General features: G+C 34.2%; 3 protein-coding genes and 1 long non-coding RNA gene across 6 annotated transcripts; all 4 read left to right on the top strand.

Moving 5' to 3' along the window:
- The first annotated feature begins 693 nt into the window (after nucleotides 1-693).
- On the top strand, nucleotides 694-1,994 carry LOC121225189 (uncharacterized). Its single transcript, XR_005923111.1, has 3 exons — nucleotides 694-850; nucleotides 1,251-1,351; nucleotides 1,769-1,994. It is a non-coding gene; the product is annotated as an uncharacterized lncRNA (long non-coding RNA).
- Nucleotides 1,995-2,894: 900 nt separating this feature from the next.
- On the top strand, nucleotides 2,895-3,496 carry LOC121225002 (uncharacterized mitochondrial protein AtMg00820-like). Its single transcript, XM_041108662.1, has 2 exons — nucleotides 2,895-3,045; nucleotides 3,192-3,496. Exons 1-2 carry the CDS (start codon nucleotides 2,895-2,897, stop codon nucleotides 3,494-3,496), a joined length of 456 nt encoding a protein of 151 aa, XP_040964596.1.
- A 2,392-nt stretch (nucleotides 3,497-5,888) lies between these two features.
- LOC121225187 (uncharacterized) lies at nucleotides 5,889-10,373 on the top strand. 3 transcript variants are annotated; one of them, XM_041109376.1, is made up of 14 exons: nucleotides 5,891-6,282; nucleotides 6,369-6,448; nucleotides 6,735-6,887; nucleotides 6,979-7,191; nucleotides 7,279-7,368; nucleotides 7,475-7,585; nucleotides 7,662-7,931; nucleotides 8,052-8,208; nucleotides 8,360-8,437; nucleotides 8,602-8,702; nucleotides 8,917-9,087; nucleotides 9,332-9,406; nucleotides 9,737-9,832; nucleotides 9,993-10,373. In XM_041109376.1, the coding sequence occupies exons 1-14, from the start codon at nucleotides 6,276-6,278 to the stop codon at nucleotides 10,332-10,334; spliced, it is 1,944 nt and encodes a 647-aa protein (XP_040965310.1). In that variant the 5' UTR covers nucleotides 5,891-6,275; the 3' UTR covers nucleotides 10,335-10,373. The 3 variants fall into 3 exon arrangements, 2 of the variants coding, with proteins under 2 accessions (XP_040965310.1, XP_040965309.1); XM_041109375.1 differs by having other exon boundaries at nucleotides 5,891-6,448; XR_005923110.1 differs by lacking the exon at nucleotides 9,993-10,373 and having other exon boundaries at nucleotides 5,889-6,448; nucleotides 9,332-9,535.
- Nucleotides 10,374-10,874: 501 nt separating this feature from the next.
- Nucleotides 10,875-14,730, top strand: LOC107942561 (beta-galactosidase). The gene is made up of 17 exons (XM_041109374.1): nucleotides 10,875-10,999; nucleotides 11,085-11,293; nucleotides 11,383-11,449; nucleotides 11,553-11,645; nucleotides 11,724-11,867; nucleotides 11,973-12,061; nucleotides 12,149-12,254; nucleotides 12,340-12,427; nucleotides 12,497-12,615; nucleotides 12,712-12,873; nucleotides 12,961-13,157; nucleotides 13,244-13,347; nucleotides 13,429-13,544; nucleotides 13,630-13,854; nucleotides 13,950-14,164; nucleotides 14,250-14,526; nucleotides 14,605-14,730. Exons 2-17 carry the CDS (start codon nucleotides 11,085-11,087, stop codon nucleotides 14,683-14,685), a joined length of 2,292 nt encoding a protein of 763 aa, XP_040965308.1. The 5' UTR covers nucleotides 10,875-10,999; the 3' UTR covers nucleotides 14,686-14,730.
- The last annotated feature ends 178 nt before the right edge of the window (nucleotides 14,731-14,908 follow it).

Genomic DNA, 14,908 nt, shown 5'->3' with positions numbered 1-14,908 from the left:
ACTTCCACCGTGAATCGGATCGTTGCATAAATACTCCGAAGGAAAGAAGTGGAATTATCATGCCAGGATCGACCAATTTCAAAGATTAAGTTTGCTAGTTTGGTAGTCCACAAGGTGGCGGATCATTGACAAAAGTGAATTGACTCGGAAGTGGATGCTTATCAATTCTTGAAAAGGTAAGTTATTTTCATATTATTTTTTAATATCTTGAAATATATTTTTTCCAATGATATATATTTTGAAAATTTAACAGGAATGTCTGGGTAAAGAATCGTGCTCCTTCAAAATTACTGAAGAAAAATTCGGAAGACCTTCTTGTGAAGTAAAAAAATTAGCCGTGGAAGCCGTTTGTGAAGATTTTACTCTTTAAATTCTTTTTTATTTAGATTTTTCAATAATTTTAGGTCTTTTTAGTTTTATTTTTTAATTGTTTAGTTAAGTTTTTCTTTTTGATTATTTTAGGAATCATCTTAGGTTTGTAATTATATCAATATAATAAAAGTATATATATTATATTATTTGCTTTCATGATAATATTCTCTATAGATTAATATACAAACTAAATCTAAAAACTCTAGAAAGGCCAAATGAAATTAATTTTGTCTAAATTATAAGCCAAACTTTTGGTCATGACAACAATGAACAAAGACATTTACTTGCTTTTAGGCTGCAAAAGTTGTCATTAATAGACTGCTGACATGCTATCAAATTCTAGAGGTTCAATTCTTATGATTTTTCTTGTTACTGTTGGGCCTGTCGAAGACGAGAGAAACATTTGTCACTGTATGCAAAAACGATAGACAAATCAAGGAGTGTTATGTCCATCCATCCATCCATACTTTCGGCATAGGTAATTTTCTCGTCTTAGGGTCTCCTTTCGATTTCTTTTTGAAGTTCACTGAATTTAGTTCTCGTTATTGTTGACCGACGCAAGCTTGTCCGGTTAGTTCTTTGCACCATAATTGTTAGTTAACCTGTTGTGTGGGAAATGGGAATATTTCAGGTTCATTCGGTAATCATTATTTCCTGCATGCTTACCATGATTGGCTGGAGAGAATACGTTGTTGCTTTTGATTTAGGCTTGTATTGTCATTTTTACATTTGAATAACTCAAGCCAAATAATTTTTCGATTTCCCAAATTCTACGAGCAAAAGTCTGAACGATAGGCTAAATCCTTAAATTGCAAGGATATACAAAAGTTTACGCCATATTTCATTAATCTTACAAATTATTTTTTCTGTTCTTTCAGTATCTATCGAGGTTCAGATGAATAAATTATTTAGCAAAGGTGTATCTACTGTTCTCGCAAACAGCACCATTGATGCATTTGATGATCATGAAGAAATAGAGGTACGTTCGTCTCCTCCTCCCGTATCAGTTTCATTCATATATGACATCCTATTTACCTTACATCTTCCTTTCTATGCTTTTAATTACCTGAATATCACTGATATATATAATAATGGTTATTATGTATGCCGACTCGTTACTTTCTTGCAATAGCCATTCCAATTTAGGTCATCTTGACAGCGTAAGACAATACTAGTCAGCTGATTTTAACGATATACCTTCCTTTGTGGGCGTGTCATGCGTTAAATGTTTATTATCTTCCATCGGATTGTTTATATTGCTAGGGTTTGACATCATCATTGCTCATTGCAATACTATCTGCCTCTTTTCATCGATATATAGTGTATATATTTTTATCTGTATACGTGAATGATTTGCCCATGGAAATTCTTCATAATTTCCTGTTTTCTCTAATAGGTGTTAGCAAAACGACAGCTTGATCTATTAACAGCTCAGACTTGGTTTTCAGAACATAAACGGCTGAAGAAGAAGGCTTGTTTCTAAATATTCTAGCATTTTTTCATCCAAAACGGGTGGGATAATGCTTTTGGATCGCAACTACTACTTTGATTCGAGTACTAGCAATGTGAATAGTTATTACGAATAATATTATAGCTGCTGCGCAGCGATTACTCTTTACTAATTGCTCAGTGGCCAGACTGAGTCATTGGCATTTTGATCTCTGCATTTCTTAGTAGTAAACAACTGATGCTAATGCTATTGATTTTGTTGTTGGCAAGTTACAAAGTTGAGCATGTTAGAGTAACTAATAAGACAGTTAGGCAGTTTGTTAGTTAACTATCGGTTAGCTATTATTAGCATGTAACACCCTTAACCCGTAACCGTCGCCAGATTAGGGTTACGAGGCATTACTGAATAAGACACAATTCAGCACAAACATTTATCACCTTTCATGCCCCAATGAATAACTATACATTTATAACATTACTAAACTCAGATGTTCACGAATAATTTATACTAGATTCGAAAAATATAAATTATAAAACCAATTCACCTCAAATTTAATCAAACTAACTAAACATATTTACTTATTATAAAATAACATAACAAATTACATATACATTAAAATTCCATTAGCCGAAACTTATGACTATATAGTAAAGCATTTGGACACTTAAATAAGCATCAATCATATGTCACTTTCATATACTCAACTTACAACAATACCCGCTTATACATGTTTAAACCACAACTAACCATATCACTTCATAACATTAACTAGTACCAATATAATTTATTCATTCCTTAGAGTATTTGGTTGCTTATGATTTTTGAACCTTCGACCATACAATACTTTAAAACTACAGTATAGGTCAACTCCATACAATATAGGTTAACTCCATTCACGTTTTTGGGGTATTCACCATGTTATAAAGGGTACCGTTGTCAGGCTACTGATGGAAGGGTCTATATTTCCCGTCATGTTACATTTCATGAAAATGAATTTCTATTTAAAACTCTCTGCCCCAAGTCTGCAGCTTCCATACCTTCTATTTCACAGTCTAGTTCTAAGCTTCTTATTATGACACCAGTTCATACAGCTCAGGGTACTCCAGTAGTTAATGTTCCAATGGTTACTCGTGTTAATTCCTTGAATGAGGTTTCTGTGCTCAGTGTTGATACTCTAGTACAGTCCCCTTGTGTAAGTTTCAGCTCTAGAAGGTCTAGTTTTGGTAGGCCACATGTGTCTTCTCCATCACCTGCTATCCAGTTAATTCTTATGCAATGGTTACACGTAGCAAGGCTAGTATTTTAAATCGAAGCCTACCTAAGCAATGTAGCTTGTTTATTGAATGATACTCTGCTGACATCCATGAAGCAATGCAAGATGAGTGTTGGCAAGCAGCGATACATAATGAGTTACAGGTTCTTCTTCAAAATAAACATAGGCTATTTGTCCTCTGTCTGCTAATAGGAAGGTCATTGGATGCAAGTGGCTGTTTAAGTGAAAAAGAGGCTGATGAGACCGTGGAGAGGTATAAGGCACGATTGGTGGCTAAAGGTTTTTCTCAACATGCTGGATTTAATTTTTGCGACATGTTTAGTCCAGTAGTTAAGGCAACAACTATACGGGCTGTTCTAGCTATTGTAGTCATAAAAAGGCTGGTCATTAAGGCAAGTTGATGTGAATAATGTCATTCTCAATGGGGATCTAACATAAGAGATTTATATGGCTCAACCACCTGGGTTTGAAGTTGCAGGTGACAATGGCCAAAAACTGTTTGTCGACTGACCAAGGCATTGTATAGTCTGAGGCAAGCTCCTCGTACATGGTTTCAGACACTAAAGCAGTATCTAGTGGATTAACTTGGTTTTGTACATCGAAAGCTGATCCTTCACTATTCATTCGAGCCTTCGATGGATAACTCTTGCGGCTTATGACTCATGTGGATGACATAGTAGTCACAGGCAGCTCCATTACAGATATAAACAAAGTGATAAGTCAGTTTCATGATAATTTTGCTCTTAAAGACATGGGTAGGATCAATTTTTTCTTGGGCATTGAAGTGCAACATACACCTCAGGGTCTGTTCCTTAATCAGAAGAAATATGTCTCGGAAATACTTCATAAAACAGGCATGGCAATAGCTGCACCTACGCCTACACCCATGGTGAGCACTCCCAAACTAGTTGCTTCAGATGGTAGTCCATCATTTGCTGGTGGTCACTTGTATCAGAGTACAGTTGGCATGCTTCAGTATTTGTGTATTACACGTCCTGACTTAGCGTTTTGCGTGAACAAACTAAGTCAGTATATGAACTTGCCTAGTGATATCCATTGAAAGGCAGTTAAGCGTGTATTGAGGTACCTTATAGGGACTATGGATCATGGTTTGTTCCTCTCAAAAGGTCAGTTTAAGTTAGTGTGCTACTCTGATGTTGACTGGGTTGCCTCTGTTGAAGATCGACGTTCTACCACAGGATATGTGGTTTACCTAGAACCAAACCCGATTGCATGGTGCTTCAAGAAGTAAGCAGTAGTATCCAGGTCCTCATCTGAAGCCGAATACCGCATCTTAGCTAATTGTGTATCTGAGTTGCTATGGGTTAAGCTGCTGTTAGATGAAATTGGCATGTCAGTTTGTCAGATACCAGTAGTATGGTGCGACAATCCCTCTACAGTCACCATGACTGCAAATCTAACTCATCATACTCGAAAGAAACATGTGGAGATTGATCATCACTTTGTGCGTGAAAAAGTACTTGATGGTGTACTGCAGGTCAGTTTTGTTCCATCCACAAGACAAATTGCTGATGTTCTTACCAAGCCTATACCACTAAAACAGTTTGCTACATTCATACAAGAATTGCAAGTTCGTTTCAGTAATGACGATATTCAAGTTTTAAACGTTGAAGCAAAACCGGGAGAATATTAGAGTAACTAATAAGACAGTTAGGCAGTTAGTTAGTTAATTATCGGTTAGCTATTAGCACATGTTAGTTAAGTTTGCTACTATAAATATACAAACAACGATTGTACTAAATGATAGTTTTGATTCAATGAATATTTTCACAAGCATTGTATCTTAACAGAGCATACTGACTTGCAACATCTCCCAAATGATCCTTCTCCAGATATAAAATGCTCTTCTGGAGCTTAGAAGGTATGCTTTTACCTCGTATATATCACTATATTTTCTAAACAGAGTATGCCAGGATTTCTTCCTTTATTTCCATATTTTCGCTACAAACATTACTAAGTCTGCCTTCTCATTCCCTGTTAATGTTTTGGCATAACAGAAGAAAGGCGATCCACACAAAATCCTGGATTCTGAACCGCTCGAAATGATACTGCTTCAAAGACTTTCAGTTGCCTTCATTGACCTGATTGCTACTGCCGAAAACATCCCTCCTGGATCTCAAGAACCATAATTTCCGGAAGTTGACGAGTACACTTGGAATGCTTTTTCTAAAAGAGACCGAACTCGCCACAACAATATCTAACACTAGTACCCGAATTCAAGTATTTTGCATTTTTCCATAGAGGTTATTACTTAAAATCCAACCATGGCCAGAAAAAATAAGGGTAATAAAATGGAGAAATATATAAAAACCTTGAGACAATATACTCTAATTTCGGATATAAATAATTTCCCAAAAAAATTTATAAGCTCTAAAATTAGGACCAAAATAATAAAAAAATTAAATTTACCATCAAACAATAAAAATATTAAACAGAATCAAGGGAGTGAAATCTGCCGACTTTATCTTATATATATATATAAAAGAATCTGCCGACTTTTTTATTTATTATATACTTTATATACAGTCCAAATGCCACGTGGAATGAGTCAGCAGATTTTCACTGGCCCACCTGTCTCTCTGTGTTGGGGAGGTTTAATATCCACTGCTTCGCGGAACCATCGTAAATCCCTCGCTTTGCCAAATGGATGCCGCCACGTTTGATCGGAAAGTTCATCTTCCTCACCATCTTCATTTTCCTACGCAACCTAAACATTTTATCCAATCGCAGTCGCGGTTGCAATATATATAAAGAAAAACTAATTAATTAACTAACTATAAAAATGAACTCGAAAATAGTAAACCGAAAAAAGAATAAAAAAAATTCGGTGCTGCTCACGCCACTGCAAGAGTCCATTTATCGAAGTAATCCCAGCTTTTGCATAAAGAAGAGAATAAAAAAAGAAAGAAAGGGTTTTTCGTTTTCGTTGTGTTTTCTTTAATGGCGGAGGATTTTGCAAAGGCGGTGGAGGACGGTCAGTAGTTAGCGAAACGGGTATACTTAGGAAAAGAAGTAGAACGGTGGCGCGTCGTATGGCACCACCGTTAATGGAGAGGTCAACGAATTGGTACTTACCTTCAGCTCCGATGGTTTACGCTGTTATATCCGACCCGAGAATGGTTGACAACCCGGATATGCCGAGTTACCAGCCTTACGTGCATGGAATGTATGACCCACCGGCTTTGATTCCTCTTCAGATGATGGGTGTTAATTTAAACGTGGATTGTTATGTGGATACCGCTATTATTGTAGTTTCAGGTACGTGGAGGATTCATTGCGTTATGGGTAGCCGTTCTTGTGATTGTCTTATTGCTGTCCCTATGGGTAACCAGGTTAGTTCCCTCCACTTATTAATGGAAAAATGGACAAATTTTGATCTCTTTTTTGTGTTTTTTTGGCTTACAGTTCTGTTTCTTTCTTTTTTCAGCCCATGAAGCTCTATTTGCCGTTTGATTATGAAAATTTTGTTCATTTCATTTTGTTGACTTAAAAATGGAATCTTTATCCTACAAAAGAGAAATATTATTGAATTCACTGTTTGGGTAACTTGATTTTAGTGTTTGGAATTGTGTTTATTTAATGTTATCAAGCAAATAATATATTATATTTGGCTAACAGGGTTCAATTCTAGGTGTTGAAGTTGATCTTCCTACAAAATCTTATGTTACTGAACTGATTGGAGAACAAGAAAGTAAGGGTATTGGAAAGATAGCAAGACCAGAAGATGGAGGATTTTTGAAGCCTCATATATTTACTTTAACGATACCGCAGGTGATACCGATGCTTCCAAGTTGTAACGAATTAACTCCCTGTTGTTTTGTTTCTGATGAATGTTTTTTTTGTTTTTGTTTTATATTCTCAGATCGATGGTGGTACTAATATTTCGATTAAGATTCGTTGGTCTCAGATGTTGTCGTATAACGCGGGCCGGTTTTCGTTGACTGTACCGTTTTGTTTTCCGGAGTATGTTACCCCTGCTATAAAGAAAATTTCGAAGAAGGAAAAGATAGAATTGAATGTGAACTCTGGTGTAGCGAATGGAATCTTGTGCAAGGCAACTAGTCATCCTTTGAAGGTTGCATATTTTGATTTTGAATCATTGTGCTCGTGTTTTTTCTTTTTGGCTTATGATGCAATATATGATTTGCTTCGTATTTCGCAGGAAATAAGACGCCATGAAGGGAAGTTCAGTTTCTTATATGAAGCTGAAATTTTCAAATGGTCGAATACTGACTTCCGCTTCTCATATAGTGTAAGAATCAGCAGCTATGACCATCTCCTGATATTTTCATGAGGAATATCTCAACTTGTTATCATCGAGATATTGATAATCATATCTTGTCTACTTCTTTTAATAGGTTTCTTCCGGTAACATATTTGGAGGCATACTTTTGCAGTCTTTATATGATTACGACCAAAGTGATATGTTCTGTATTTATCTTTTCCCTGGAAGTGAGCAGAATAGGAAGGTGGGTGTAGCATGTGTTTGACCTGCTCGGTTATTCTTTTCGGTATATAATCCTTATCCTTTTTCAAATTTGATAGGTGTTCAAAGAGGAAGTCGTATTTGTTGTTGATATAAGTGAAAGCATGCAAGGGAGACCACTCGAGAGTACCAAGAGTGCAATATCTGCAGCCCTTTCTAAGCTCAGTCCAGAAGATTCGTTTAACATTATAGCTTTTAGTAATGAGGCTTTTCAATTTTCAACATCCATGGAGTTGGCTTCGAAGGACGCGATTGAAAGGGCCACTGCTTGGATTAGTATGAAATATACCGTGGGGGGCAGTACAAATTTGTTTATTCCACTGGAAAAGGTTAGTAACCGCCTTTGTTTTTTCGTTTAACTTCTCGTGTTTTCTGAAATGGTTGGAGAAATTAGAATCTGGTTAGTATTCCTTTCTCACGATCAATAGCGTGTTATTTATTTCTGTCAGGCGGCTGACATGCTATCAAACACTCGAGGTTCAATTCCTATGATTTTTCTTGTTACTGATGGGTCTGTTGAAGATGAGAGAAACATTTGTCACTGGATGCAAAAGCGTTTGACAAATCAAGGAGTGTTATGTCCATCCATCCATACTTTCGGCATAGGTAATTTTCACGTGTTAGGGTCTCCTTTCGATTTCCTTTAAGTTCACTGAATTTAGTTCTCATTGTTGTTGACCGACGCCAGCTTGTTCAGTTAGTTCTTTGCACCGTAATTGTTAGTTAACTTGTTGCGTGGGAAATGGGAATGTTTCAGGTTCATTCTGTAATCATTATTTCCTGCGCATGCTTGCCATGATTGGCCGGGGGGAATATGGTGCTGCTTTCGATTTAGGTCTGTATGCACTTTGACATTTTACATTTGAACTTCAAGCCAAGCAAATATTTGGAATTCCTAAATTCTACGAGCATAAGTCTGAACCATAGGCTAAATCCTTAAATTGTGAGGATATGGTCATATTTCATTAATCTTACTAATTATTTTTTCTGTTCTTTCAGATTCTATTGAGGTTCAGATGAATAAATTATTTAGCAAAGGTTTATCTACTGTTCTCGCAAACATCACCATTGATGCATTTGATGATTGTGAAGAAATAGAGGTATGTTCGTCCCCCCCTGTATCAGTTTCATTCACATACGGCATCCTATTTACCTCATATCTGCCTTTCTATGTTTTATTTACCTGAATATCACTGATGTACATCATGATGGTTATTATGTATGCCTAATTGCTCGGACTCGTTGCTTTTTTGCAACAGCCATTCCAATTTAGGTTCTCTTCTAATTTGGGTTTCTTTACGATGTCCGCGACAGGTGTACTCTTCACGGATTCCTGACCTTTCACTTGAAAGTCCATTGACCATATACGGGAGGTACCAGGGCAGTTTTCCCGACAACCTTAAAGTTAAAGGTATATTAGGTGATTTGAGTAGCTTTACAATGGACTTGAAGATACGGAGGGCTAAGGATATACCTCTTGACAGCGTAAGACACATACTAGTCAGCTGGTTTTATCAATATAGTTTCCTTTGTGGGTGTGTCATGCGTTAAAGACCCTTTAATGTTTATTATCTTCCACTGGGTTGTTTGTAGTGCTAGGGTTTGACATCATCATTGCTTATTGCAATACTAACTGCCGCTTTTCATCGATGGTTTATATATGTTTTACCTGTATACGTGAATGACTAGCGCATGGAAGTACTTCATAATTTCCTGTTTTCTCTAACAGGTGTTAGCAAGACGGCAGATTGATCTACTAACAGCTCAGGCTTGGTTTTCAGAAAATAAACGGCTCGAGGAGAAGGTTTGTTTCTAAATATTCTAGCATTTGTTTTTCATCCAAAATCGGTGGGAGAATGCTTTTGGATTGCAACTACTATGATTCGAGTAGTAGCAATGTGAAAAGTTGTTATGGATAATATTATAGCCCGGGGTATAGATTCGTGACTGTGCCGTATCATTTACCAGCGATGTGAAAAGTTATTATGGAAATACCCTTTACTAAGTGCTCAGTGGCCACTTAAACTAGACTGCGTGATTGGGAATGTGTTCGATTTGTTTCACTCGTTTGGATCTCCTCATTTCTTAGTAGTAAAAAAACTGTTGCTAATGCTAATGATTTTGTTGTTGGCAGGTTGCAAAGTTGAGCATACAAACTTGCAACATCTCCGAGTATACCCGAATGACCCTTCTCGAGAAAAATATAATGAAACATTTTGGAGCTTGGAAGGTATGCTTTTGCCTCGTATAATACGACACCCTGGTATATATCACTATAGTTTCTAAACAGAGTATGGTATGCCGGGGTTTCTTCGTTTATTTTCATATTTTCTCTACAAACATTGCTAAGGCTGCTTTCTCATTCCCTGTTAATGTTTTTGGCATGCCAGAAGAAAGGTGATCCACAGAAAATCGTGGAATCTGGACCGCCCGAAATGATACTGCTTCAAAGACTTTCAGTTGGCTTCGGTGACCAGATTGCAACTGCCGAAAACATTCGTCCTGGATCTCAAGAACCAGAATTGCCCGAAGTTGCCAAGATATTTATTAAGACAACCTCGAATTACTTCGGTGGGATATGTAATCGATGCTGTTGCATGGGCTGCATCCGGTGTTGTTCGAAGATGAATAATCAATGTGCCACCACGTTAACACAGCTATGCACCGCCCTGGCATGCATCGGCTGCCTTCATTGTTGCTCAGAATCATGTTGTCCTAACCAAGACGATTGATAAACACATTACGAGAATTAGTTGGAGTTTTTGTTTGAATCTGGTTGCTCGATTTTATAGTTCATACAACATCGTCCACAACCTGTTTGTATATACAAAATTTGTTTTAAAATGAATTATTAATTTATAAAGAATTGTCAAAAAAATTATGTATAAAGAATTATATACGTTTATCCTACTTCACACAAAATATAATGACACTTAAATTTTTTTTTAATTTTTAAATTGAATTATCATGACCAAAGAAACCTTAATTTAATATAGAGATACAAAAATCTCAATTAATTATAATTAAAAAATATTTAATTAATGTTGTTCAAGTTTCAACACTCATATTACTAAATCGAACCTCTTGATTTCTCTAATTATATAAATCTAATTAAATATGTTTTGAAAATCTAGTCTTTGATATGAACTCAATTACTACCCTTATAAATTCATTATCATACTCTTCTGATTTTTCACTCCCAACACTTTTTCTTTTGCTTTACTGGATAAGAGAAGAATGAATATATTCAATCTTTTATTTACTGCTTTATTTTTCTTTCATCCTATTTCATTCGAATGCGCTTAATGTCACTCATGATTCAAGATCCATCATAATTGATGGAAATCATAGAATTATCCTTTCGGGTTCGATTCATTATCCCAGAAGTACTGCTCAGGTAATATTTTACAATTGAATTATTCGGGGGTTTTTTTTTTATAATTTGATTTTGAATAATTGATTGATTAATTTTTTATTATTAGATGTGGCCGGATCTTATAAGAAAAGCCAAAGAAGGTGGATTGGATGCGGTTGAAACATATGTTTTTTGGAATGCACATGAGCCAACTCGTCGTCAGTATGATTTTAGTGGAAATCTTGATCTTATTCGATTTCTTAAAACGATTCAAGACCAAGGTTTATATGCAATTCTTCGAATTGGACCTTATACCTGTGCTGAGTGGAATTATGGGTAAATTAATTTATTTTCAAATTTTAACTAACTATGATATTTAATAAATTATCTAACTAGTTTTTAATTTTTTTATTATTTTTTATTAGAGGCTTCCCTGTATGGTTGCATAACATGCCTGGAGTTTCTCTTCGTACTAAAAACGATGTCTTTATGGTAATTCTTTTGATTTTCAGTAACTTTTTTAAAAAACAAAAATTCTATTCTATTTTGTTTACTTTTATATATAAATAATGTGTTTAATTTTTGTTATTTTTAGAATGAAATGAAAAACTTTACAACATTGATAGTTGATATGGTGAAAAAAGAGAAACTATTTGCATCTCAAGGAGGAAATATCATTCTAGCTCAGGTATATATGATAATTTTTTATGTTTTATTATTTTTATTATGTATTTAAATAATATCAAAATTAAATGTATATATATAGGTTGAGAATGAATATGGAAATGTTATGGAACCATATGGAGACGAGGGGAAATCATATATTAATTGGTGTGCCCAAATGGCTGATTCTCTTGATATTGGTGTCCCGTGGATCATGTGTCAACAAGCTGCTCCACCAAAGCCTATGGTATTGTATTTTATTTACTTTTTACTATATTATTTTATTTAGAAATACATTTTTTTTGTGATAACGGTTGAATTTTGATTTCGATTTGTTTAATTATAATCGTAGCTGGAGACATGCAATGGTTGGTATTGTGATGAGTACAAACCAAAAGACCCTAATACCCCTAAATTGTGGACTGAAAATTGGACTGGATGGTGACTTTTTCTTTTTCTTCTTAAAATTGTTCTTAATTTAATTTTAATTATAAACTTTACATTAAATTTTATTTTATTTAACTTTAGGTTTAAGAGTTGGGGTGGTGCAGACCCATTTAGAACAGCTGAAGATCTTGCTTACTCTGTTGCTCGATTTTTCCAAAAGGGTGGTACACTACAAAATTATTACATGGCAAGTGATTTTTTTAAAAAATTAAATTCTTAAAATTAATAATTTAATTTTATTAATTAACCCCTTTGTTTTTCCAATTTTTTAGTATCATGGTGGTACCAATTTTGGTAGAACTTCTGGTGGCCCATATATTACCACTACATATGATTATAATGCACCTCTCGATGAATATGGTAATTTCATGCCTCTGAATATATATGTATAAGTTATAATTATTCTAATTAATTATTAATTTTTATTAGGAAATTTGAATCAACCAAAATGGGGACATTTGAAGCAGCTTCATGATGTTCTACATTCCATTGAGTATATTCTTACAAATGGAGACGTTAAAAATGAAAAACTCAGCAATTTAGTCATGGTAATAAAATGAATATATATAAAAATTTATTTGATAAAATAATAAATATTTATCATTTTATTCTAATTATTATTCTTAATTATATATATGATTTAGGCTACTATTTATGAAACAAAGGAGAAATCAAGTTGTTTTTTGAGCAATACAAATACCAAAATAGATGCAAATGTCAACTTCGGAGGCATTAATTACTTTGTTCCAGCATGGTCTATTAGTATCCTTCCAGATTGTAGGGAGGAAGCATATAATACCGCTAAGGTAAATCCTATTTTTGTGTTTTGGGTTATTATAATTATAATAAATATGTTATGATTGTTAATGGGTTTATATTTAAAAAAAAACTAGGTTTCTGCTCAAACTTCATTGATGATTAAGAAATTGAACAAAGCTGAAGATGAACCGAGTTCTTTGAAATGGATGTGGCGACCCGAGTTGATCGAATCTACTTCTGTTCAAGGAAGGGGAGATGTTTCCGTTAACAAGATTGTTGATCAAAAGGATATGGCAAATGATGCTAGTGATTATTTGTGGTATATGACAAGGTAAATTATTTAACACAACTATATTCAATTCATTTAATGTAAATTATATATATTTTGATTAATTAATTAATTTATTTTTTGGACAGTATTAATGTTGCAAAAGATGATCCCATGTTGAATGGAACAGTGACACTTCGTGTCAATGATACTGGTCATGTTCTTCATGCTTTTTTCAATGGAGAATATATCGGTAATTATGAACTATGTTTTATATATATTATATTGAATTCAAAATATATTTATTTGATTATATATGTATTTGTTTTCGTAGGTTCACAATGGTCAAAATATGGTAACAACAACGTGACATATGTTTTCGAGAGGAACGTCAACCTATCCCTCGGGAAAAACTTGATATCATTACTTAGTGTCACTGTTGGATTCAAGGTATATACATACATATATATATATACATACGACAAATAAAAAAACTCTAGAATTTTAACATATAATTTGAATCAAAATAATGCAGAACTATGGTCCAATGTTTGATCTGGTTGGAGCTGGAATTACATCACCAATTGAGCTAGTTTTGAACAAAAATGTTGTCAAGGATTTGTCTTCAAATAAATGGACATATAAAGTTGGTTTGAATGGGATTTCAAACAAGTTTTTCGACACAGATTGTGCTTCAAAATCATCATCCAAATGGGTCTCTGACCCTATTCCGGTTGACAAGAACTTCACTTGGTACAAGGTAATTAAAACCAATACATTTACTTGCATATAAATGTTACATATAATGTTTGATTTTATTAATATTTATGTTTGGTTATTTTTTTTAAATTGTAGACAACATTCAAAGCTCCGTTGGGGAATAAACCAGTTGTTGTGGATTTACTAGGTTTAGGAAAGGGCATGGCTTGGGTAAATGGTCATAGCCTTGGTAGATATTGGCCATCTTATATAGCTGATAAGCAGCTTTGTAAGACAGAGACTTGTGACTATCGTGGTAGATACAGTGATAGTAAATGTGTCTCTAAGTGCGGTGAACCTACCCAAAGATGGTAATCTTAAGTTTTTTACATATGTTAATATATATTTTTATATTGTTAGTATTTTTTTCATTATTCTAATTTTGTTGTTTTATAGGTACCATGTTCCTCGATCATTTCTTAAAGACAGTGAGAACACTTTGGTATTGTTTGAGGAATTTGGTGGTAATCCTTCTGGTGTACAATTCCAAACCGTTGAAATCGGATCGGTTTGCATAAATACTCACGAAGGAAAAGAAGTGGAATTATCATGCCAGGATCGACCAATTTCAAAGATTAAGTTTGCTAGTTTTGGTAGTCCACAAGGTGTGTGCGGATCATTTGACAAAAGTGAATTTGACTCGGAAGTGGATGCTTTATCAATTCTTGAAAAGGTAAGTTATTTTCATATTATTTTTTAATATCTTGAAATATATTTTTTCCAATGATATATATTTTGAAAATTTTAACAGGAATGTCTGGGTAAAGAATCGTGCTCCTTCAAAATTACTGAAGAAAAATTCGGAAGACCTTCTTGTGAAGTAAAAAATTAGCCGTGGAAGCCGTTTGTGAAGATTTTACTCTTTAAATTCTTTTTTATTTAGATTTTTCAATAATTTTAGGTCTTTTTAGTTTTATTTTTTAATTGTTTAGTTAAGTTTTTCTTTTTGATTATTTTAGGAAATCATCTTAGGTTTTGTAATTATATCAATATAATAAAAGTATATATATTATTTATTATTTGCTTTCATGATAATATTCTCTTATAGATTTAAT

The sequence above is a fragment of the Gossypium hirsutum genome, chromosome D13, assembly GCF_007990345.1.
Source record: "Gossypium hirsutum isolate 1008001.06 chromosome D13, Gossypium_hirsutum_v2.1, whole genome shotgun sequence".
Classification (NCBI taxonomy): domain Eukaryota; kingdom Viridiplantae; phylum Streptophyta; class Magnoliopsida; order Malvales; family Malvaceae; genus Gossypium; species Gossypium hirsutum.
Note: the sequence above shows the minus strand (reverse complement) of the source record. Positions and strands in the feature narration are given on the sequence as shown.